The sequence below is a fragment of the Heptranchias perlo genome, chromosome 7 (assembly GCF_035084215.1).
Source record: "Heptranchias perlo isolate sHepPer1 chromosome 7, sHepPer1.hap1, whole genome shotgun sequence".
Classification (NCBI taxonomy): domain Eukaryota; kingdom Metazoa; phylum Chordata; class Chondrichthyes; order Hexanchiformes; family Hexanchidae; genus Heptranchias; species Heptranchias perlo.
Window position 1 is genome coordinate 35,628,948 of NC_090331.1, and position 26,917 is coordinate 35,655,864.

At 44.7% G+C, this 26,917-nt stretch overlaps 1 protein-coding gene across 2 annotated transcripts in view; it reads left to right on the top strand.

Annotated features, from left to right (window-relative positions):
• Positions 1-26,917, top strand: part of cfap221 (cilia and flagella associated protein 221) — a 196,409-nt gene that overhangs the window by 140,983 nt on the left and 28,509 nt on the right. For both annotated transcript variants that reach the window (XM_067987292.1, XM_067987291.1), the window contains 4 exons: positions 12,862-12,942; positions 13,171-13,278; positions 18,450-18,641; positions 22,732-22,893. In XM_067987292.1, the coding sequence (XP_067843393.1) occupies positions 12,862-12,942; positions 13,171-13,278; positions 18,450-18,641; positions 22,732-22,893 (543 nt within the window). The remainder of the gene's footprint in view (positions 1-12,861; positions 12,943-13,170; positions 13,279-18,449; positions 18,642-22,731; positions 22,894-26,917) is intronic.

Sequence of the window (26,917 nt, forward strand, 5' to 3'; positions counted from 1 at the left end):
CCCTGTCACTTCCATGGTGCAGTTTAAGCTTTTCTGATTCCAATCAAAACCACACCTTTCTTTAGAGTGATCGTACAGATCATAGGGGCAGACCAGGTCATCCTCACCCATACTGCATCCCTCTAGGTTTGGCTCCACCCACATTAGTTCTTTTAACTGGACCAACCATTGCAGTGCTGTTAGGAATTGGCTAATGGTGTTTTTCCTTACTACGCCTATATTGTCTATTCTGAACAGGGGATTGGGTCTGGTTCGATTCATGAGACTGAGAATTTGCAGTATTAATCCTAACAATTTTTGATTCCCTACCTCGTGGCACTTGTGTTTAACCAGATAGACTTTAATCAAACTCCTAATTTTGCATAGTTCTGTATCGTCCTGATAACGGGACAGCCCCGACAAATGTCGGTTAGTTACCCATGTTGGGAGATGCCCTATTTCAATACTTTCTAGGTTTTTCCGTGTTTGTTCTATCAACCAATTCCCGTACATGACACAGACGTCGTTAACAGCAGCTTTATCTGAGGCGTTCCGGTCTTCCCTTATAAGGGCGTTGATTCTATGGGCATGTAATTCTATGGCATGTACGATATCCCTCAGGTGTACCAACATTACCTGGTCCTCCCTCAACTCCTTTCTTTCTATGGTATTTTCCCTGCTCAGGATGTCTTTTAGTCTTTCCCTCACATCTCTCAGCTGGATTTGTAAAGCCGCTGAGTCCATCGAATTAATTACTGAGGTGGCAGATTAAAGCCTGTGAGGCCATCATTCACTAAACCCCTTTTATGCCGGCTTTAGCTCTGACTCAACTCCAGGTTGACAGAGTCATTGTCAGCTTTCCGGTGAAATGCATCTTGGGCCTTTTCAATGCTAATGGAGAGGGTGGCCCTTTCGCAATATTCGCTAAAGACTTGTATCATTCTCTGTGCCAGCCTGAGCCGTTTTGTGAGGGCACCAACTAGGCAGGACTAAGTCTGTCAAGTTTAATATAACAGGGACTATCTCTGGTATGATTTGATGATACACAACTTTCGGCGTGGGGATTACCACAGCTGTTTCTAGGTCCCGGTTTTAAGTGGGGGCAATGCTCTGCTGAGCCCTGCCCCTGATCTGAGTCATTGTCTTTATTATAGATGACAAACTTGACGCTCTGAAACTGACCATTGCCGTGAAAACATCCCTGGATCGCATCTTCAAATTCTATCTGCTGGACCCCACTTCCATCTGGTTTAGGGTACTCATATTTGCCCCAAGCTTTAAAGATATGTGCCACTGGTCTGTCGTCCCTCAGGCTGGGTCTGATGTGGATCCCTACACATGAATATTGTCCCCTGTGCTTTTTCCACCATCTGGGTCAACATATTTGAATGGATTCCTCACTGTCTACGATTATAGGGCCCTTTAAAGCTTCTTGCACCTGTTCCCATACTTTGCCATTCTTTTTCAGGAATTTCCATAGGCTGGGACCTTGTCGTTCTCGTAATGGGCACCTCATGCATAGCCCATACCCCTCCTTTCACTTGTTCAAATGTGATACCACATCCCATCTGGAAATCTGTCACCGCATCTTCGCACCAATTGTCCTTAATTCCCAATGTAAAATTCCAAATACTTGTCTCCTTATATGTCTTAGTGTGTCGATGCCCACCAATGTCCTGTGGTTCTGTTCCAAAATACAAAAGTTGGGTACATTTATCACCTAAAACGGCTGCACAATCTGATTCTTGATTCTCTACTTGATGTACGCCTTTGAGTATCAGTATCAGTGTAAGAGTCCACATTTTTCCACCTGTAAGCAGACCAAGCATAATATCTTTTAATCCTTGACAGTTTTCATCTGGTTAATGTGAAACCACTTCAGCTTTGGTTCTCCCTTTACCCCATATGGAACATTCAAAAGATAGATGGCTGGGTTCAGCTTATCCACAATACAGTGAGGCCCTGTCCATTTAAGATCAAAAGATTGCTGTTTCGGGGGGATTTCTGTAACATAACTTTATTTCCAATCTCATACTCAAATGGTCTGACCCTTTTGTCAAAGTATTTTTTTACCTGTCGTCGTGATTTGCCCATATTGATTGCCACTAACTCGTTTACCTTGTTGGTATGGTCAATCAGAGTCTGTATCCACTTCTGACGACATGGCTGTAGTTTCAGAGGGGTGTTGCTACCCAAGGTTACATGACCTGGTATGCGCATTTGTCTCCCTGTCATTGCCTCATATGGACTGATCCCTGTTGTCTTGTGAGGGGTAGAACATATGGCCATCAAGCACAGGGGCACCATGCTAGCCCATTGAGCGAGGTGTTCTGTACACATTTTGCATAACAGTGTTTTTAGTGTCCTGTTGCCTCTTTCCACAATTCCAGAAGACTGTGGATGGTGGGCAATGTGTAATTTATGTCTAATCTTTAGCATCTCCTGCAGAGCAGTAAAGATTTCCCCTGTTAAATGTGGGCTCTGGTCACTATCCACCTGAACTGGTATTCCATATCTACAGAACACCTCGCTCAATAAGATCTGTGCCGCCGAATGTGCCATATTGTTCCTGGTGGGAAAGGCTTCTATCCACTTAGTGAATGGATCAACCATCACGAGGGCATACTCGTAATTGCCCTGGGATTTGGTAAAGGCACCAATGAAATCAATCTGTATGTGTGTCCACGGCCCGTCAGGGGGAGGCTGTAAACGCAGATAGGCACGATTAGAGCAGACTGGGGGGCTGAGTTGCAAACAGGGTAGACATCGATTAACAAATCGCTCAACGTATTCTGCCATCCCCGGCCACTAACATACATTACTCAGTTTTGCCAAAGTGGCCGGCCGTGGGATGGGAGTGGAAAAGAGCTAACATGTCCTCCTCAAGCAATCTGAACACCATCTGGTTTCTGATCCATCAGGAGGGGAGGGGCTGATGGTAGCTGTTGAAGCACCGTCGACTCAGCCCAGGCGGTCGGCCTCAGTAGTGGCCGTCCCTCTTGATGCCACGCAATTACCGTGGCATAAGGGTCATGGGCCAACTGTAGTGCTGAAAGATCAATTGCGGTCGCTTTAGTGACCGCCCCTACCCCGAGCTCACTGGGTTTACCTAGCACCCAATCAGGGACAGTAAGGCCATCAATGGCCGACTCTTTAGCCAGCTGATCAGCAACTTTGTTACCCTTGGTGTCTCGCTCCTGGAGCACCTGCCAAAGCTTACAGAGGAGGTCCGAATGTAATAGGGGCTTACCATCTGAAGAGCAGTATTCGTTCTTAATATAGAGGGGCAGAGCTATAGCGGTATTGCACACATAACTACTGTCTGACCAAATGTTAGTTGCTTCATCCGCCATATAATGAAGGGCCAGAATTATTGCAATCAGCTCGGCCTGTTGGGAGGAAAGGAGAGGGACCTTAAACTCCATTGACCAATAGGGGTAGTCATGTCTACCATCTCACACCCAGTGTAAGCTTTTCCATCTATGTGATAGGATGATCCGTCCACATATACACTGCAAACATCAGGGATAGGTTTTGACTCAATAGGACTTGCTGCTGGATCCAATGCTGGTAATGGGCACTGGTGCGGGCTTCCCTCGTATGCTAGCATAAGGAGGGTTGTTTGTTTAGGGGTTATTTCCAGATCCCGTTGGAGTAATTCTAAAGTCCATTTACTAATCCGCTGCGAGGACACACGAGTGTCGCTTGGTTTCAATAGTAAATTGAGTGTAGTATCAGCTTCTGAAGTCCCATGATATACGTAAAATGATTAACTGCCCAGAAGGTGGTGTTCACACGCCGTATACTGAACTTCCACGCCTCTCGGGATCCTAGATGCGTATGCTATGGGGTGTAGTTTACCATCCACTGACTGTAGCTGACTCAGAACAGCAGTCAAGCTAGCAGCAGTGGACCCCACTTCCAAATGAAACGGCTGAGTATGATCTGGGGAGATAAGGCCGGCGGCCTGCATGGTAGCCTGCTTTAAGGCTCCCATTGCCTGTGTGTGTGTCTCATCTCATACCTGTCGAAGGTCCTCCAGGCCGTCTCCCTTCAATAGTTCGTACAGTGGTTTTGCCATTGCTGCAAAATTTGGGATAAAATTTTGTTGATGCCCTACCAGTCCCAAGAAGGATCGTAATGCTGTTATAGACCGAGGCAACGGTAATCACTGGATGACGGCAACCTTCTGTTCATCCGGTCGGAGTCCCGTCGCTGAGATCTTGATGCCGAGGAAGGCAACTTCCACCCGCACGAGCTGCGCCTTCCTCGGGTTTATTTTTAACCCAGCCTTCTGTAACAAAGTTAACAGTTCATTCAACAGCGTTAAATGTTCTGGGACTTCCTCCATGGCCAGGAGGAGGTCATCCACGTATTGTAAAAGAGTCGCTGGTTTCAAGAACGCCTGTACTATCCGAGCCATATATTGTTGAAATATAGAAGGCGAATTATTGAAGCCCTGTGGCAGGCAAGTGAACGTTTCGCTCTGTCCCTCAAAAGTGAAAGCAAATTAATATTGGTCCTCCCTAGCCAATGGAATACTCCAAAAACCATTCGCGATGTCAAGGGTCGAGAAAACTGTAGCCTTACTGGGAACCGAGGTTAAAGGGAGGGGGCTTGGCTAACAGTGGCTCCATCGAGGGGTAGCCTTATTCAACATCCTGTAATCAATAGTGAGCCTCCAAGACTCATCCGGCTTCCTAACCGGCCATATGGGGGACTTGGTAGTAAAAGCTCCTTTCCTTATCACCCCCTGCTCTTCCAGTGAGGCAATGACTGTTCGCAAATACGGAATACTCTCCCTTGGAATCGGATATTGCTTACAGGCTCGATGTGGCGGACCATTAATTTGTACTACCCCAGCCATCCGTCCACAATCGTGTTTAGTTTTAGCGAATACGTCAGCATGTGTGTTAATCAATTCCTGTACCTCAGGCAACCAGTGGATACAGCAAAGGCTATGGGCCCCGACAACATCCCAGCTGTAGTGCTGAAGACTTGTGCTCCAGAACTAGCCGCGCCTCTAGCCAAGCTGTTACAGTACAGCTACAACACTGGCATCTACCCGACAATGTGGAAAATTGCCCAGGTATGTCCTGTCCACAAAAAGCAGGACAAATCCAATCCGGCCAATTACCGCCCCATCAGTCTACTCTCAATCATCAGCAAAGTGATGGAAGGTGTCATCGACAGTGCTATTAAGCGGCACTTACTCACCAATAACCTGCTTACCGATGCTCAGTTTAGGTTCCGCCAGGACCACTCGGCTCCAGACCTCATTACAGCGTTGGTCCAAACATGGACAAATGAGCTGAATTCCAGAGGTGAGGTGAGAGTGACTGCCCTTGACATCAAGGCAGCATTTGACCGAGTGTGGCACCAAGGAGCCCTAGTAAAATTGAAATCAATGGGAATCAGGGGGAAAACTCTCCAATGGCTGGAGTCATACCTAGCACAAAGGAAGATGGTAGTGGTTGTTGGAGGCCAATCATCTCAGCCCCAGGACATTGCTGCAGGAGTTCCTCAGGGCAGTGTCCTAGGCCCAACCATCTTCAGCTGCTTCATCAATGACCTTCCCTCCATCATAAGGTCAGAAATGGGGATGTTCGCTGATGACTGCACAGTGTTCAGTTCCATTCGCAACCCCTCAAATAATGAAGCAGTCCGAGCCTGCATGCAGCAAGACCTGGACAACATCCAGGCTTGGGCTCATAAGTGGCAAGTAACATTCGCGCCAGATAAGTGCCAGGCAATGACCATCTCCAACAAGAGAGAGTCTAACCACCTCCCCCTGACATTCAATGGCATTACCATCGCAGAATCCCCCACCATCAACATCCTGGGGGTCACCATTGACCAGAAACTTAACTGGACCAGCCATATAAATACTGTGGCTACGAGAGCAGGTCAGAGGCTGGGTATTCTGCGGCGAGTGACTCACCTCCTGACTCCCCAAAGCCTTTCCACCATCTACAAGGCACAAGTCAGGAGTGTGATGGAATACTCTCCACTTGCCTGGATGAGTGCAGCTCCAACAACACTCAAGAAGCTCGACACCATCCAAGATAAAGCAGCCCGCTTGATTGGCACCCCATCCACCACACTAAACATTCACTCCCTTCACCACCGGCGCACTGTGGCTGCAGTGTGCACCATCCACAGGATGCACTGCAGGAACTCGCCAAGGCTTCTTCGACAGCACCTCCCAAACCCGCGACCTCTACCACCTAGAAGGACAAGTGTAAACAATTTTACAACACCAAGTTATAGTCCAACAAATTTATTTTAAATTAAATTCCACAAGCTTTCGGAGGCTTCCTCCTTCGTCGGGCGGATGGTGGAAATGATGAAGGACAAGAGCAGCAGGCACATGGGAAGAACACCACCTGCACGTTCCCCTCCAAGTCACACACCATCCCGACTTGGAAATATATCGCCGTTCCTTCGTTGTCACTGGGTCAAAATCCTGGAACTCCCTTCCTAACAGCACTGTGGGAGAACCGTCACCACATGGACTGTAGCGGTTCAAGAAGGCGGCTCACCACCACCTTCTCGAGGGCAATTAGGGATGGGCAACAAATGCCGGCCTCGCCAGCGACACCCACATCCTGTGAACGAATTTAAAAAAAAAAAAAATTCCAGCTGCCGTGCCTTTTTGACGGTCCAAAATCTGGACTACGTCCTCCAGCCCTGATCCCATCCACATGCTATCATGATTGTAGTCTAAAATAACAGTCAGCGCTCGCAGGGTGTCGCTCCCAAAGATGCCTCGTTCATCATTCATACGCATATATACAGGTTCTATCACCCGACTGGTAAATCTCCTAGCATAATGTGAATACTATCCCCCGGGTAGGTAAGGGTATGTGACCCCGTAATCCCTGTCACTGTGAAACTAATTTTTCCCCCAGCGGGGTGGTTCTCGGGGGAGGAGGAGTGCACAATAGTTATGGAAGATCCAGTGTCAATCAACATTGTCTGCCGTACCCCTCCGGGCAAGGAGGCGGGGATCACAGGTCGGCCATGACTGTCCCGCTCGAACCTCACCTCTCTCCAATGGGAGGGGGTGGGATCCTGTCATAAGGAAGGAGGGGGTTCCAGCCACGACTCTGGGCTACCAGATGCTTATGCGCACGAGTGGTTTTTAAGGTCTGCACAATACTGATCAGTTTTTCTATCCTATCATCTACAGTGTCTGACCATGCCTTAGAATTAGGTGGCTTCTGGGCTTGATATTCGCCTGGGGCTGGGTTTCCCTTGGTCATTTGATTTGATCTTGGGGTCTGGTTTACTCGAAGCCCTCCTGTTCTATCTCTCCCGGGACTGAAACGCTTATCACCTGGACAATCTCTCGTGAAGTGTCCGGCGACTCCACAATTATAGCATACACCGTTAGGTCTGAGCGGTGGCGCAGAAGGAGGATAATGTGGACCTTCTACTCTGTTAACAGGCCTGTCTGGGGAAAGCATACTGGCGGGTAGTACTTGCATCTGGGTTTTCGCAAACTCCCAAGCCGACGTGGTTTGTTGGAGTATGGTGTCCCACGGTGACCCGTGGGTAATAGTATGTCCCAGAGCTGATCGAAGTGATGGACGAATGTTACTTGGGAATATTTTTTTAAACGCAACCTCATTTTTCCCATCTTGGTCATTCGTATTTGGGGTTCCCTGTACCATGTTATATATGGCATATAGTCGGTCCGCAAAAGCACAGGGCACCTCGCTGGGACACTGCTTAGTCTGGGACATTTTAACTGGCAAATCCATAGAGTTCACCCCTAAAGCAGCTTATATACTGCTTATAGTATCTTCTAGGGTGTGGTTTTCCCTGAAGATGGCAAACGGTAAGGATGCCTGAACCTCGCTGAAAAGAGCGGTTATCAGGATCTGTTTGATATCCGCATTTTCCAACCTAGGGTGGTAGGTCCGGAAACCAATCACCCTTTGTTTTAATTCGATTGGGCAAGTCTGCATGGTCGCTGGTCCCAACTGTTGAACACAGGCTTTTAACCCTGCAAAGTCCAAGGGCTGGGATTGTTCGACCGTATCTGCCCAGAAAGGTACCCCTGGTGGTAGTAATGGTGCCCCAGCGGGAGGTGGTCTGTTATTATCTGCTTCAGTTGGACCCGCCTGTCCCTGATTCCCAGTGGGGGGAGCAGGGACAGGGTCTGGATACACCCGGGACCGAGTCACTATATTAACTGGATTCCCTTGTATATCAGGAGGTGGGCCGTTCACTCCGCCTTCCGCAGCCTCACATCCCGTTTTCCCCTCGGTCTGAGTGACCGACACTGGTTTTACATACGGTGGAGGAGGTTCCATTAATGGGAGCGGGGGTACAGGAACTGACCGTGAGGCGAGTATTATCTTTCATTACGGTTTCAAGCTGGCATCATGTTTCCTCTAAATGATGTAATGCTGATCCAGCATGTACAGCATTAACACTTTGATGTTGCATGATTGCAGCTGCCGATGCAACTTGGTATTTTAAACTGTCAATCTGACTATCTTTATTGGCAAGTTCTTTCTGCTGCTGTAGGATGATATCTTGATCTCGTTCCGCACAATATGAGGCTGCATATGTGATCAAGCGGATCGCCTTATCCCACCTCCATTTTTTATCAGTAACTCTCTGTTCAATGAACGCCATGGCGTCCTTCAACGTAACTTCTGGGCCTTTCCCTAGGCATTCTAACAATAAAACCTCTACATCAGTCCTGCTACACTTCTTCTCTATCTGGGTACTATATTCCTTCCAAAGATCCCTGTTTGGCATCTTGGATTTTGGCTCTCTAAAGTACACCATTAGTTACCCTCCACAAGGATTTACTGGTGATCAAGTGATAACCCTCGCGTCCGTTACCTTATATCCATTAATACCAGGTTTTGGCTGTTGTCAAAAATAGTCCCTTTGTGGTCGCCAATTATAGGATTTAAAGCCCCTACTTTCAGGATTATAATTTAATCCAATCCAAGGACTGGTTCGTGACAACAACAAGACCACCACGGAACTTGTATTATGGTTAAAGGTAAAACAGATTTATTAAGCACATCACAATTAATACAAAGAAAGTGATACTTAACAAAGAGAAATAGTCACAGTCTGTTCCTTGAAACCTTGGAAGTATCCCTCCAAGTGACTGTGGCGCGGTCTCTCTCTCTTGCTGTGTTCTGTTGACTGAAGAGTTCTCTTCTTCCTCACCAGAATCTTGTGCGCCTTCCTCATGTCTCTCACCCTTTAGAAGTTACTTTCCAAGGCTCTCTTGGTACCATCTGAGCCTTGTTGTTACAGACTTAATGGTACCTTATCTTAGAGTTACATTGCCAGTCTTCACATGACACAGTTTGTATAAACAGACTTCAATTCACTAGCTTGCGGGGGCTCGAGATAGAGGGACCTTAGCCTGGGTTACTCCTTGATTTATTTCACCTCCTATCCTCCCTCAAGCCTGTGATTTTTCCCAAGGTCTGTTAATTGTCACTTCAATACTGTCAGCATTCTGTTAGTTTTAATTGCAAACTTGACTATAATAACCATCATGCACCCTTCTCAGCCCACCTGCACTTTCTTAATGAATACACATTACATGGTTCATACTATATTAATACACAGCACAGTTTACATTTATAGATACATGGATTCATAGTACATTTCATTCTACTTCTACTATTGATTATAATTATACTAAATTATATCTGTTATTGGGTTAATTCTTACACTAAGGTCAAAGCATGCAGTGTCAGGGGACATGTAGCAGAATGGATAGCAAGCTGGCTACAAAACAGAAAAGAGAGTAGGGATTAAGGGTAGTTACTCCGAGTGGCAAAAGTTGGGAAGTGGTGTTCCACAAGGATCAGTGCTGGGACCACTGTTGTCCACCATTTATATAAACGATTTGGACTTGGGAATCGGAAGTACAATTTCAAAATTTACAGACAATACCAAATTTGGGGATGGGGGGGTTATAGTTAATACTGAGGAGGACTGTGACAAAATACAGAAAGATATTAAATAACATGCAGAATGGGTGTGTAATTGGCAAATGAATTTCAATATAGATAAGTGTGAGATGGTACATTTTGATAGGAAGAATAAGGAGCCCACATACTCCTTGCAAAATAAGAATCTAAATGGGGTAGAGGAGCAGAGAGATCTGGAGCTCCAGATACACAAATCACTAAAAGTAGAGACGTAGATTAATGAGGCCGTACAAAGCAAACCAAGCACTGGAGTTAATTTCTAGAGGGATAGAATTGAAAAGCAGGGAAGTTATGTTAAATATTGGAACATAAGAACAGGAGTAGGCTGTTTAGCCCCTCGAGCCTGTATAAAACCTTGGTTAGACCACACTTGGAGTACTGTGAGCAGTTCTGGTCTCCATATTATAAAAAGGATATCAAGGCACAGGAGAAGATGCAAAGAAGATTTACTAGGATGATACTAGAACTGAGAGGACCCATCAGGAAAGATTGAACAGGCTGGGGCTTTTCTCTCCAGAAAAGAGAAGACTGAGGGGTGACCTGATAGAGGTCTTTAAGATTATGAAAAGGTTTGATATAGACATAGAGGAGATGGGGGAAAAATTTGATAGGGCCTATTATTGGGCATGGGTAGAGTGTTCCGCTATTAACCCGCGCCCAATGGCCCCTGCGCAGGCAGGACGAGAACTTTGTCCTGCCTCAGTTCTCACCTGCAAGCTGCATTCAAATCCAGCCCTTGCACGTGATTCGATGCAATTCGCACTTTCCACCAGCAGGGGGAGCCCCAATCTCTTAAAGGGAGGATGTCTCTTAAAATCTCTTAAAGGTAGCCGATACATGTTATTTGCTGAGTGCACTGAGTCTGAACGGAGATCAGACATCACACACGTAAAACACAGATGCAGGTCCCGTCCCTGTGTTTACACACTGATGAGTTATGTTAAAACATTGAATAAAGATTGCGCACTACTAAATCCCACATCCTCCAATCTGCATGCCAGACCTCACCAATCTGCTGATCTGAGTTTGTACCAGGCCTGCGAGAGTATCTGCACCACGGTTCTCTGATGATGTACTAGAGGCCTTGGTGCAAGAGGTGGACAGAAGGAGGGACACCCTATATCCGCAGTGGGGGGGGGGGGGGGGGGGCGCAAGAAGCCCTCCAGACATATGCCCAAAATACAGTGGGAGGTAGTAGAGGACGAAGTCAATGCCAGGCACATAGCACCACGATCATGAGTGCAGTGCAGGAAGAAGTTCAGTGCTTTGACACAAGTGGTCAAGGTGAGTGAGGTCAACTGTCAAGTGGTGTCTCCTACCAACTGCACCACTGGCCACATCCACTGCTCCATGCACTATACGCCCCATCACCCACGTATCAACAAACTCTTTGCATCAGTACTCAACTCTTCCGATCAGATGCTTCCTCTCATCCTTACACATTACCACTATTGCAAGCCGGCCACCCACAACTCATAGGCCACACAAACTGGCAGCTATTCATCCATGGCAGGCACATCACCCAGACACACATCCCGCTTTCTTGCAGGATAAGGTGGCGCATTTCAGGAGACAGCAAGTGGCAGTGGCATTTAGCCCCTCAAGCCTGTTCCACCATTCAGTGAGATCATGTGAATCTGTGACCTAACTCCAAATACCCGCCTTAGCCCCATATCCTTTAATACCCTTGGTTCACAGAAATCTATCAATCTCAGATTTAGAATTCACAATTGTGCTAGCATCATCTGCTGTTTGCAGAAGAGCGTTCCAAACTGCTCGCACCCTTTGCATGTAGAAGTGTTTCTTAAATTCACTCCTGCACGTCCTGGCTCTAAATGTTAGGCTATGTCCCCACATCCTAGTATTCAAGTATAGGAGACCTCCAAAAACAGTCACAAATGTATTGGCAGCCAGAAGCAATAATCCAGCCACTAACCTGTAAATCCTGCATGGCCCCTTTAAAATGCACTGATGGGGGTCCTCCAGGCATTCTAAGACACGTTCAGATGGCCGGGGTTAAGACTGCACTGATTTGAGCATTAAGTCCCAAAATGGTGTCTATCACTTTAAATCAGTGTTGCACAATGATTGTAATCATTTTCTCCTTACTTTACATGCAGCCGGGATTGGTATTTGCGCATGTGCTAACTCCTATATCAAGATGGCGTCCAGCGCACGTCACACTGGAAATTTGCGCGCACGGCCAAGACACCATCTTAGCACCTTGCAAGGCCGCATAGTGCCGAGACAACAGGCGCTACACAGCCCAATTTAGCACCCAATGTTTCCACTTGTGGGGGAGACCAGAACTAGGGGCCATAAATATAAGATAGTTACTAATAAATCCAATAGGGAATTCAGGAGAAACTTCTTTTCCCAAAGAGTGGTTAGAATGTGGAACTCGCTACCACAAGGAGTTCCACTTGAAGCGACTAGCATAGATGCATTTAGGGAAGCTAGATAAACACATGATGGAGAAAGGAATAGCAGGATATTGATGGGGTCTGATGAAGAAGGGTGGGAGGAGGCTCGTGTGGAGCATAAATACCGGCATGGACCTGTTGGGCCGAATGGCTGTACATTCTATGTAAGTATAGATTGATATATGACATTTGCTGGATAAATATGAGATATGCTGGTTAAATAGAGAGATTTTATGTTCTCAGTATTGAATACTATCTTTTAATTTTACGGTATTGTTATTCACAATAACACAAACAAGCACAGTTTCTGGCAGCATAATAACGTCTCAGTATCATGGCTGTAAAAATCCAAAACATCATTGCTGACAGGGTTCAGTTTAGAATTAACGCAATATAACAATGTAAAATCTCCATTAGAAATGGAACAGGTAGTCAAAAATGCACACCACGTCTAATGAATAAACTTCTAATTTTTTTAGGCCGCTGATGCACTTGGACCTATGTCTGTCAAACTTTCAGAAGTGGTAATCAAACAACCAGTACCATTCTTCAATCTAAAGGTTATGTATTTTAAGTTACAGTTCTTATGTCATTCTCAATGGTACATAGTGTCGGAATTAAGTGTTTCACTAATCTGAAATAGTGTTAAAAAAATAAAATGTGAAACAAAATACCTGAAAATATCCATTTTGGTGATTTTCATTTCTTCTGATAAAACAATCTTCAGTTATTTTTAGGTCTCTTCATTAATGTAACATTTTACTTTATGTAATTTATAAATTTTACAGGTTAGTCATCATTACAGACTAATGGAATACCAACCGTACTCTACCCACCATGCTTCATCCAGTTATATTCCACTAACATTGTCGCGGACCCTCAGGTCAGAAGCAGAGGTAATTAATCTTATTTAATTTAGCATATTGGATGGCATACTATTTGAAAATATAAATATAAGATCTATTATTTGGTATCAGGAATAGACCTAAGATCAAAATTTAGGAAACTAAATGGCCATTAAAGATCCAATGCTAAATAGGAATGTTTGGTATCATCTCCACTTAACAAGAATTTCTAATTCAAAAGGGGAAAAGCTTTGTAAGATGTTGCACCTTTAATGGTCATCCATTTTCCTATCCTACTCATCACCTTTCTCTGTGACAAATGAACAATTGTAGATCTGTCAATTTGTACCCATATAGTAAAGCTGCTAGAACTGCCCAAGGTACAAGAACACAAAATTGTATTTCACCCATCTGATCTGAGTAGTCTTGATATTTTGGTCTAGAAAAGGGCACACATACTAGTTGAGCTTATTAAAATGAATTTACTGAAAATCCCTTGCATGATCAGTGTTAATGGAAGGAAAGATAATAATACTCACTGCTTCCTGATGCACATATTTCCTCATAAATAACTGGAAGTGGAACCAGTCGAAAGATGACGTAAAGATTCAGATGAACTGATCATTCATCGGTTCGCTTCAGGGTAGCCGCAGCGAGTTTAATTGGAATGAACATTGGGGAGGGGTTGGAAAATCGGTCAAGGATCAATCTCACCAAATCTTTGCCTATTGTGCACCATGAGTAAACACCTGTTTAGCCCTTAAGGTAAGCATAAGGAGTTCTGATTTAAAAACAGGCGAGAACATCATTTTAATATTAAAACCTATCATAATAACATGCATATTAGCACATGCACAATTTCCAGCACAAATGCTTGGTTCACCAGTAGAAAACAAGCAGTGGGGGAAGACATCTTCTGGGGTGACAGGAAGTCAGCATTTAAAAGGGAAAACCCCTGTCTTTTAAGGATAAGGACTAGATTTACCTCTAACTGCCCCTACAGGGTCAGGGTGGAACTTGCTCTTGCTGCCCCGACTCCACCATTACATTCGATCAGTTTTCTGGGTCAAGGGTCATTAAGCATTCATGGCGGGCTCCTGGTGGAATTCCACCAGTGGATCCAAGTAAAATCTAGGTGATGTTGCAATGGAACCACCGATGCAGCACCAGAGAAGGTGGGAGCCGCCTACAACAAATCTCACACTGAATGCCTTGGCCGAGACAGAGACTTTCAGCAGGTAAATGCTGGGGATGAAATAGAAAGACAAGAAGCTGCTACAAGGCCCTCTCCTTCCATCAGGAGAATTTGTGGCCTTCCTGCCCCTGCCCCTGCCCCAGGGACTATTGCCAGGCTTCATCTGGCAGTGCCATGGAATGGAGGGACAGAGGCAGACGGAGAGGAATGGGCTAGGAACACAGGCCCTGGTGGCAGTTGCATGTTGTTGGTGGGGGAGGGAAATTCAGGTTGGGGCAATGAGATGACAGTAGGCCTCTCTGCCCAATTTTACCCCCTTTTCTGGCACTATTCTACCCAACTTCAAGTGAGATTGTGGAGGACAACCCAGCCCTAAATATCTGAAAGACAAATTTATCTTTAGCTTTGTGCTAGGTCCCTCTTCATATTTCTCGCCAGAATGTCCAATTACTTACAAACAAAGCCCTTGCCATCGTCAACCTTATTATGGATGATTGGACTGGCATTCTAGCACTGACCAAAACATAGCTAATGGGTGGTGATTCCTTCATCCTTACAGAAGTTTCCCTGCCTAGCTATCATTTTCACCACCTGTGGTAGTGGCATACTCTTGCAATTCGCACCTTGGACTCTCTCTTCTCCTAGTCCTCTGGCACCTTCTGTTCCATTGAGCATCTCACCATCTTCCATTCTTCTCACCTTTAAAAGTCCCCTCCTCCCCAGACCTTTATCAGCTTCCTCCCTTGAATGTCTTCTCTATCTCTGTAATCTCCTATCAGCTCTACAACCTCCTTCCCCCCACCCCCACCACCAAACTCTTCACTCCTCAGACACTGGCCTCTTGTGCAAGTCCCACTCTCTTTGCCCCACTATTGGCAGCTGTGCCTTCAGCCACCTAGGCCCTCCCTCCCTATATCCCTCTACCTCCCTTTCCTCCTTTTTAAGACCCTCCTTAAAACCACCTCTTTGATCATGTTTTTGGCCACTCCTCCTAATATCTTCTTAGCTGGGTGTCTATGTGAAGTGTCTTGGGATGTTTGTCATTGTTAAAGGTGCTATATAAATGCAAGTTGTTCTTATTTTTTCTTCCCTTGATTTCTGTAATGAGTGTGATTTAATTCTCATCTTTGTTGTTTTCAATTTTCACCTCGTCTCCCCTTGTCCTCCCTCTACCAAATTCACTTTCCCCTCTCAATCTCACTTTCATATAAACTCCCCTATTTATATCCTTGGTTATCTCCTCAACCTCATCATCTCTTGTAGTCACTCTGCACCCATGGTTTTGATCACCGACAATGCTGCTCTGATCAGTTCCTCATTTTCCTAACCAGCCACATCCCCTTCAATCCCATGTTTTGACCATTCACTCATGGAAAAAATCTCCCAAGTCACATACTCTCAAATTCCCAAATCCCTCACATTTGGCCTTCTATTCATCATGTCATCCCCTCTAGATGTTAACTTTGATAACTGCTCCCTCACCTCTATCTTTGACGTGACCATCTTCACTCCCTTGTGTCTGAGAGGTGCAACAAGCATGTACTTGATGCACAACTGGTCTAGCCATTCCATCACTAGATCTGGCCTGACCACGTTAAGTACACTGTCCTCTATAAAAACCGGCACTATTCTAGGATTATCCTGAAGGGTGAGGATAACTTCAGGATCCTTTTTTCTAAGACTAGCAACCTCCTTAAACTCTTCACTTCCAACCCCTCCATCTTCACTAACACTCAACTCCCTTCTTTGCCCCTTTGCTAGCTGACATCGTCAATGGTTACTTTTCCACAGGTACTGTCCTTCTACACTTCAAAACCATAATTATCCACTCCCTCACAAAAAAAATCCTTGATCTTTTCTAGGGTCACCAACCCTCCCAGGGAGTGTCTCGGAATGGGGCATGGATTGCCCAGGCGCTGCTGCTAGCAGCCTGGGAGATCTTTGCACTTTAAATCTCCCATAGCGGCCCCCCGCTCGGTGATGTCACCTCCCCCATCCCCCCCAACCGGCTGATGTGCCGGGAATCGGTGGGAGGCTTTGGAATTGAAGGGGCTTGGGAGTCAAGGGAGACTGGGGAATGGGGGTCGGGTGGAGAAGGGATTCTGGGGAGCTGGGGATGGGGGTCCGGGCAGAAAGGGAAAATGGAGATTGGAGATGGGGGTTTGGATGCTCAGGGAAGAGAGGGAGATTGGGGAATGGGATTGGGAATGAGGGATCGGGATGAGAGGGAGACTGGGGGTTAGGGGTTTGGGGTAGAGAGGGAGACTGGGGAATGAGGTGGGCATGGAGACCAGCATTTTCTGCAGAGCCGGGAGCAGCAGCAGCGTGGTGAGTGGGAGCAGCGCTGTGAGAGGAGCAGTCAATAAATGGGTGAGTAAAACCTGGACTTTACTGTGGATAAACTGGTGGGCGAATGGGGAACAAGGGGACGGAGATCGAGAGTTCGCACTGGAAGAACCAAGGAACAAGGGAGAAGGGAGGTTCTTGAACTGAGGGCTGTTACATCAAGGGATGCTTCACCTCAAGTAACTACTGAGGTAGAGACTAGAACATCATTTAAAAGGGAACAGAATAAATATTTGAAAGCAACAACAGCAACAACAACTTACATTTATATAGCGCCTTCAATGTAGTAAATATCCCAGTGAGCTTCACAGGAACGTTATCTCAAAAATTGACATTGAACTAAAGAAGGAGACAATAGGACAGCTTGGTCAAAGAGGTAGGTTTTAAGAAGCATCTTATAGGAGGAGAGAGAGGCGGACAGATTTAGGGAGGGAATTCCAGAGCTTAGGGCTTAGATGGCTGAAGGCATGACTGCCAATGGTGGGGCGAAGGAAAAGGAGGAATATGAAAGGATCTGGGAAGAATGGCGTTAGAGTGGAGAGCACCAGCACAGGCATCGGGGGCTGAATGACATCATCCTGTGCTGTAATTTCTAACATTCTATAAAAACTCCTTTATTGATTCAGAGTCCAAGGAGTGGGTTAAAAATGTTGTTGCTGAGCTGAGTTTAGGATGACGTGCCGTGTGAGAAGTGCCCCAAACACCGAGCCTGCTGCCCTGTGTATGATCCATCAGTTTGGTTCAGGTCGGTCTGTGCCGGCAGATTTTGACGTGTGAAGTCTAAATACAGATTGACTCTGACTGAGGCTTCCAGTTCAGAGTTGTTACCTACACACACAACCTGAGTCCAAACCAAAGTCCAAGGAAATAGGGAGAGAGATGGGGCCTGTTAAAAGTGGAATCGACTGGGGATACTAACAGCACCTTGTGCAGTGCAGAGGGATTCCAGTTGTTGTTTCAGGGTGAATATCAGCAAGTTATATGATTACTACTAGTTACAGGTGGGCTAGTGGGGCATTACATATATTACTTCAGACGTTTTGCTACACGTATTACTTAGGACGTTAAAGGCACTAAATATAAATGCAAGTTCTTGTTACAGATAGATTATCTGTGAGTTATTGTATTGCTGTTGTTTATGAGGGAAATTTGAGTATTACCGGCATTACTATTAGTTATCAGTGCAATTTCAGTGAGTTACTATTAGTTACTGGTGGAATCAAAAGTTCCTCCCGCCTCTGGTTTCCCCTTTGCGAATTGCTCCCCCACCTTTGGTTTCCAGTCTTCCCTGCCCTCGGTTTCCCTTCTTTGCCTGCTCGCCAGGTGGCCTCCTGGTTCTCCGAACTTCTCACACAACAGCCGTTAGCATGAAACCATGAGCAAAGATACTCAACTACTTTTGAGGTAAATGCAATATCATTTGTAGTTGCCACATGGTCAGAACGTCATGTGATCAAACTTCCAGGAATGCCTCCAACCAGAATTGGTAAGTCTAGTCCTTCCATTCTTACTACTGTTCCATCTCCTGCAACAACAACTTGCGTTTATATGGCCCCTTTAATATAGAAAAACATCCCAAAGTGCTTCATCAGGATATTTTTATATAGAATTAAAGGTAATATATGTGACATTGTATTAGTATCAATTTTTTATTATTTTATTCTTAACGTTCACTATACAGGATGAGTGCATCTTAATGACACCAACTGAGAAAAAACACCTTGAAACTGAAACACATTTGGATGAGCAGCCTGAGCTAGATCATCACCTTGAAGCCTCAGAGGAACATAAGAAAATAGCAGCTGATGCCTTTACCTTATTACCCCCCCGAGCGTTACTCAAGGAGCCTGACTATCATCCACTACATGTGTTTGTAAGTAGCAAGAGCAAAAATAACTTTATACCTTGACATAGGGCGAGTTCCTATTTTTGTTCCTGCCCTAAAACAAAATGCAATTAATATGTTCAAACTACTTTGAAGAATATAAGGCTGCAATTTATGTGAAACGGTTTTGAGTGCACATCAATGGGAAAAGTGGAAATATAATTTGAGTATCAGGTCCAATCTAAAACTCCAGCACACGAAAAACAAGAAATGTAGACAACCCCCCACCCCCCCCCCCCACTCACTTGATGCCTACCCTTTACCACTGAGTTCATAAACCAGCTACAGTATAACTCCAGTCTGGTGCAAAGCTACATTTTAAAAGTGCTTTCTACTCCTGCGAGCTTTTAAAACTTCATATTGAGTCCATTTAATGTTGGGGAAAAGTTGACACACTCACCATGGTCTTCCAACATTAAAAATTAGTTTCTATCAGACAGGGTCATAAGTATTAAATAGCCAAACAACAAAATACTACACACTGGGAGAACATAATGTGCAACATAAGTATGCAATGAATAAATTAGCTTTGAAAGGGACCTGAGAGTCATGGTGGATATGCACCTTTCATGTTTAGATAATATAGTAAAGCAATCAATAAACTTTGTAGAATATTGAGATACATAGCCAAATCTGTAGAATATGGGCCAATTTTAATTTTGGGCTGGAAGTGCCACCTGCCCGATGTCCTCACTGAGAAGACCAAGCTATTTTAATGGCTTTATCTATATGCTTGGGATTATCTATATATAATTAAAACGACCACCTGTAGTGATGGAAACTCACTCTTCAGAGTGGTATTTGCCACAGAAGCAAACCCTGCCAAACTTTCGGTAAGCCATTGCTGAGGAAGTTGAGTGATTTATTGAATATGACACAAAATATATACTTTTTTAAAAAGCTTAAAACAGATAATACTTACGTGAACTTTGTGAATTGAGGGTAAAATTTCCAGAATATGCACACCTGGGACAGGAATGGTGCACACCAGAACATCTGTCCTATGCAATGCACACTTCCATTCCTGCCTGAATTTCAGAGTTTGGATCTCATTACATATTCATAGAGCTCCCACCTGCACAGCGGGCTACTTCATGGAGCTTGCATGCTGGGAGGTAGGTTTCCTGCACTGCTACAGCTATTTAAAGACAAGTGACCTTTTGGCAGGTGAATAAAATGTTCATCCTGCAAAGAAAGCCTCTGCATAATGCTGCAAGAATGAACTCTTGCAGCATTATACAGAGGCTCTCTGCAGGATGAACATTTCTGTTCATCCCTCAGATAATGAAGTGGAAATGCTGCTGCATAATGTGGATGCAAGGAGGCATGTTTTGTTTGGCACTTCAGGGCATCCTCCCCAGACGACAGAATATAGCGCACCTTGGTGAAACTGGGAGCTAGGTAAACACTATCATAAGTATCTGCAAAACCTGGTAACAGAAGTGTAAGATGATGAACTAACCTTACACAGACATCCTAAAAGACTTTGCACAAACAATCTTTCCAATACAAACTAGCTGCATCATACATTTGCTGCCACCCATTTTTTGTTCGGTCCAGGAAGGGCCTCAGGCAGAATGGATGTGTGCCACTGTATCTTTGGACAGAAAGGAGCAGGTGCCACCGAAATACATTGGCAGGCACCATCAGTGCCTTAACTACACTAACAACCCCCATGCCTATAATTTACGCAGGATTAGAACCTTCAGGCATGGGTGCATTTAGGTCCCACACTGCCTGCGTTCTGAGTGGGTCCATTGGAATTGCAGCTTCAATGTGTGCAAAGTGGGTACACTTACTTTGGCACTCCTCCTGTTACCAGAAAACTTCTTTCTACAGACCTGAGAAATTGCATTCAGTCTCTGTACAACCTCCATCTAGGCAGTTTGGACCTTTGCTTTCAGAGGACGGTTATATTTCAGGATTTTTTTTAACCATTTTTCCATATGAATGATTTGAAATATAAGTTATTTTTACATGTTGGGTTTAAAACAAAGGGCACTTGCACTGGTTTAAAAAGGAAGGCGTCAGGTGGTAGGCATTTGCTGAATATATATTAAAGCCAGACATTGCTACTGTTCCCAAGATGACCAGAAACAATAGGAGAGAGATTATCTCAACACCGGGCTCCCAAAAAACATTCACTATAGGCGGATGGACTGTTCCTTGTTGATCATTGCCAGATGTTAGTTTCAAAGGGAGTGGGCACAATAGCAGGCTTGATTAGCGGCTCTACTCCCTCATGCCCAGACAGGGGTAATGATCAGGAAACAAGCCCCAAGTTTCTGTGGGTACAGGAAAGTGGTGAACCAAGATCTACAAATTGGTAATCAGATTTTGGTTTAAGAAGATGGCTGCGAGAGCAAATAAGTTTGTGACAACAGAGAGTGCTACAAAAGTTTTATGCATGCACGGAAAGACAGGAGCGTGCATGGGAGTTATTCTGTTTATGTTAAGTAAGGCAATCCATCCTGAGTAACAAAAATGCCTGTAGCCTGATGTCTTTATGATGTAGGAAAATGTAGTGTGTTCATTATTTTATATTATTACAAGTCAAGTTGTATTCATTGAAGAAAGTGAATTTAATCGTAACTGTTGCTTTGTATGTTTACCTACTGTGAAATAAAGCAGTTTGATGATTGATATTAAGCCTCATCTCACCAAGTGTTTGCTGGGTCCACCTTTGGAGAGATGTAAGAAATGCACATACAAAAAATACGAGTATCTGGTCCAGATCCCAAGGGGATCCAATTGTTAGTTCCCTGGGTTACACTATTATACAAGTAGATATAGGGTGCTATGGGTCAACTCCCATAAAAGTAAGACGCTCAGACTGCTAATAGAAGTGAATGACGCTACTGAATAATACCCGAGAAGGTATCTACCCCATACCTGATGTAACAGTACCTTTCTGCTCCAAAGAAGGCCATCCACTTTGTTATGCCTCTTTGAAGCCAGACCTCCAAGGCATCTTTGGTAAATGCTCTTCCCAGGGCACGCTAAACAACAATCATTAGTTGGTAAAGACACAACAATTTTGTCACATCAAAAATAGAGCATCCCTTTAAGGGCGGGGAGCAGTCCGTAGTTGGAATTCCCATAAACCCCGCCCCCCCCCACCCCTCACCAATTGTGCTACTGGCTTAGTTTCCTGCAGCCTTTTTTCATGCACAGGGCACTAATTAAAATTAAGAGGGGTTAACCTCACAAGATTTGGCAAGGCAACCCTCTCTGCTGTTGCATAAACTCAACCATGCTAAAAGTAGGTCTGGCCCCTATTTTGTTTTCATCACCAGCAGGGAACAGAAATTGGAAAAGAACACAGGCTGCAATTTTTTTAATTCTGTGCATGACAGCCTGAGATTTTTCAGCCATAGTGCACATTTGGTACTGGAGCCTGTCAAGGTCATGATGGAATAATTTCTGGTCCCTGGTCACAAGATTAATGCTGATTGCACCATTCCCACACATTGGAATTTCTATCCTTTAGTTCTTCAGGAAGTTGCATGTTGAATATTAATGCAGGTGTTGCCTATTCTCATCTCATTTACATTTATTTATACTGCAATAGTTCTTCCAGCTACAGTAACTGGTCTAAGGTGGTTTGTAGGAGGATATGATGCAAATGGTAGCATGATACCCAAGATTGGGTGAAAATACAGGGAGAGCAAGACAGGGAGCATCTGGTAGGCAAGTGCCAAGGCACATCGCGAGCATAAGGCAGAGGGTAATCAGTAGTAGGGAAAGTGCAGGCTGATAGTGGGACACCCAAGGACGGAGCAGACATTGTTGGTGACAATGAGGTCTGCAACATGCTGGTAAACTTCATGCAGGTAAATTCCTCTTCCTTTTTGTTTGCTGTGCTCTGCTGTGGGTCGAGAACTCTGGCAACTAAAAGGGAGGAGAAAATTTCTTGTAACATTGGATTGATTGTCTTTCGCAGTAATCAGAAAACCCACCATGAAACTTCAGATGGCTAAATAGTAGACACATATATATAGATAAAGTTGATATATAGAAAATGAAATCTATATTTCACTCAGCAATATTCAAAATTTTTACTCCTGTCTTTTGCTAGAACCCTGCTCCTGATCTTTATGCATTTAAGACGCATCTTTCATACAGGGAAACAGACCTGGAATTTCACCTTTGTCCTCTACCAAGATACAACATAGTCAGCAAAGATAATGCAGATGGAACCAATTTTGCCGGCACACAGAAGAAATTTCTTGATCGAGATGTAAGGATTTGTAGTGGTTTGTTTTTTATCATTTTATCAATTTTATATGAATCTCTATTGTAATGTTTTATTATTTTTAGTTAACATTCTGTCGATTTGGCTAAGGAGAAAAACAGAAAATCAAGCAGCCTAACCGCTGCTAATTGCTATTCGTGAATCCTGTGAGAAAGTGTGGAATTAAGCTGAAAATAGGATCAGTCTTGCCTATAATGCAAGTTACATCTGCCAAGATTCGGACTGCAGCGGTTCAAGAAGGCGGCTCACCACCACCTTCTCAAGGGCAACTAGGGATGGGCAATAAATGCCGGCCTTGCCAGTGACGCCCACATCCCATGAACGAATTTAAAAAAAACTCACTGGGATCGATTTTTCTATCGGGCCTTTCATTGGGCATCAGTTATGCAATGCATTATTAGTTCTTGCCCAATTGTTAGTTTGCCAACCCCACCTGATTTTGAAGAGTCAGCTTCATTTGCATACTGTAGATGAGCTCCCGGCTGATAGAGAACCTAACACTGAGAGTTTGTCAGAGAGGATTGGTAATTGTATGTAAGTAACCCTTAAAGGAATGATGGGTAAATTGTAAAGGGATGCAGTCACTTAAAGATAAGTGGCTACATATAGGGATGAAAATGTTGTAGTAATTACAAAGGCTGTTACTATTTCTAATGTAGATCTCAGTCTTTGCAAAGATTTTTTGGGCAATAAACACACCTAGTAGTTGGCACAGTAAAGGTGGAGGCAGGAAACTGATTCTGTGTCATGTGATGCAGCGGTGCACACCACTCCAGCCCCCGATTTGATGACTGATGAAGCGGAGGTAGTGAAGAAGGTGATAGTAGGAATCAAGTTAGCCCTGCTTTGCACTGCCAGGCATCTTTCTCGTCAGACATAATTGAAGCATGTCTAGAAGCAAGCAGATGAAGAGAACTTGAGGACACAACTGAGTAGTACTGCCATTAGCAGCACCAGTCCTTTGGTAGATGTTGGCTGATATCCTTGCAGCTGTCTGCTGACATAATACATTTTGGTAAAAAAGGTAAGAACAGTTATACTCCGAATGGAAGTAAGCTTCGTGCTATGGAAGCGCAGAAGGATTTGGGAGTACAGGTTCACAAGACATTAAAGGCTAGTTGATAAGGCTGTAAAAATAGCGAATGAGGTTTTTTCAAAGTATAGAATATAAAAACCAGAGGTAATGATGAGTCTATATAAAACCTTGCATGCTTCCCATCAACAGCCTGGCACCTTCCTCAAAAGAAAAGGATACCACTCCTTCAATATCCAGGTCATTTGCATCTACAGGCAGAGCATAATGTAGGATTGTGCCTGGTTTTCTGGCAGCAGCTGTGATTCCTTCATCCTGCATCTCCTCTGTCCCACTTCTATTCCAACCAGAACGTCAGGTCACAGGCTGGCTACTTGGCAAAAAGCGATATCCCCTTCAGACGTGGCTCATGATTCCTGTTAGGAACCGGGCACAGACGCTGAGAGCCATGCTGCCATCAGAAAGCTAATTGAGCAAACCACTGGCACGCCTACACAATGGTTCCGCTGCCTGGACTGTTCTGGAGGAGCTCTGCAGTATTTGTGTCTCCAAATTTGTCGTTGTGTGCTGCATGCTGCAATAATTTTGCTTTACAGTGAAACAAGCCATTACTACCGCCTGGGCAGGAAGAAGTGGAGGAGGAGGAGGAGGAGGAGGAAGAACAGAACGAAGAGCTGGAGTAGCATTGAGCACCAGTCCCCTAACTGCCAGAGCTTTTAGACAACAACTGATAAAGAGTGCTTCACCTGAACCATCCCTCCCCTCCATAATACAGCAACAGTCGTGCCATCCTCATAACCACCATCCTCACAACCACCATCTGATTATCTTCCTGCAGTTCAGCTTCATGGGTCTTGCCCTCACTTGCCTACAAAGATAAGAACCAACACCAATTCCAGATCAAAAAACTTTACTCCAACAACTCAATTCATATTAGTATAACAGTTAACTTGCTGAATTAAGAATCACCCTTGTGCAAACCCTTAATTCCTGTCTTCTGTTCTTGTTTATCTATCCTAGTATACCTACGAAACATATCCGTAGTGGCAGCAGATTGGGAGGTACAAGGCTGCTGAGCTTCCATTAAGAACACTTCATTTGGCCATAGTGGGTGACCTTGAGCAGCTCTGGGCCTTGACGGCCTGGATGCAGACTGCAGCATTGCAGTGTGGGCCGGGGCAGTCTGGCCCAGCTGGCTGTGTGGCACTGACCAGGACACCGGCAGAGTGGGAAAGCTGAGGGCGGGTCAGATGTCAAGCCTTTAGCTTTCCGTCTAGCTAAGAAGATAAGTCAGAAGCACACAAGTCTAGAAATTGGTTGACGCTGTGCCTGTTTTATAGGTGTAAAATGGGTGCCAGAGAATCCAATGTGACAGGCGGTATGCACATACACGTTCTGAACCAGTAGTGCACTGCCTGCCATATTGGTAAAGGCAGAAAAAGAGATGTCCAGGGCCTGTGCTAGAAACAGGCATTAGGCTATTAGCAGATGCAAATAGGAGGCCTAACGGTTGTTTGAGGCCCCCTTTTCAAATTGGTCTGAAAAACATGGATCACTGGAGGCCGCCACCAAAATGGTAAGTTTGTTAAAAAAAATACTTAGCTGAATGTGGAGTCGTGAGGAGCGGAAGTGCTCCTCCTGATTCTACTGCAGGGCTGAAAACTGTTGCCGGCTCCTGCTCAGCCCCTTCTGGATCGCCTTCTCTCCATCTTGATTGCTTCCACCCCCTCCCAATCGCCCATCTCCCTTCCCAGGACCTAACTGAAGGCTATTGCCAGTGACGCAGCGGCCTGAATTACAATGCCGATTCACTTGCAAGTTGCCTGGGGACACCAAGCATGTGTCCGCAGCTCAACGGTCTCATTTAAATGAGGCCCGAGCCTTAATATTGGGTGTGCCTTTGGCCTATCTGTTCCAGTACAGAGATCATTCCCTACGCCCAATTTCTAGGCCAAAGTCTGATAATCAGTCTGCAAGAACTTGGAGTGGAAACTGTTACAGGAGATTAGAACCCATCAGCTCAGTAAATATTGACATGTTGTGTTGAGTCTACAGCACAGAAACAGGCCATTCGGCCCAACTGGTCTATACTGCGTTTGCTCCATACAAACGTCCTCCCTCCCGTCTTCATCTATCCCTATCAGGATACCCTACTATTCCATTCTCCTCCATGTGCTTATCTAGCTTCCCCTTAAATGCCTCAATGCTATTTGCCTCAACTGCTCCTTGTGCAAGCTCTACATTCTTACCACTCTTTAGGTGAAGAAGTTTCTCCAGAATTCCCTGGAAAAAACTAGATTTATTCGTGACTATCTTATATTGATGACCTCTAGTTTTGGACTCCCCTACAAGTTGAAACATTTTCTCTATGTCTACCCTATCAAACCCTTTCATTATCTTAAAGACCTCTATCAGGTCACCCCTCAGCCTTCTCTTTTCTAGAGAAAAGAGCCCCAGCCTGTTTAGTCTTTCCTGATAAGTATATCCTCTCTGTTCTGGTATCATCCTTGTGAACCTTTTTTGCACCTTCTCCAATATCTCTATATCCTTTTTGTAATATGGGGGCCACTCCTAAGTGTGGTCTAACCAAGGTTCTATACAAGTTTAACATAACTTCTCTGCTTTTCAATTCTATCCCTCTAAAAATTAACCCCATTGTTTGGTTTCACTTTTTTATGGCCTTATTAACCTGCATTGCTACTTTTAGTGATTTGTGTATCTGTACCCCGATATCCCTTTGCTCCCCTACTCCATTTAGACTCTTATTATCCAAGCAATAGGTGGCCTCCTTATTCTCCCTACCAAAATGGACCACCTCACACTTATCTATATTGAAATTCATTTGCCAATTACATGCCCATTCTGCAAGTTTATTAATATCCTCTTGCATTTTAGCGCGTTCTTCCTTTGCATTAACTACACCCCCAATTTTGTGTCATACGCAAATTTTGAAATTGTATTTCCGATTCCCGAGTC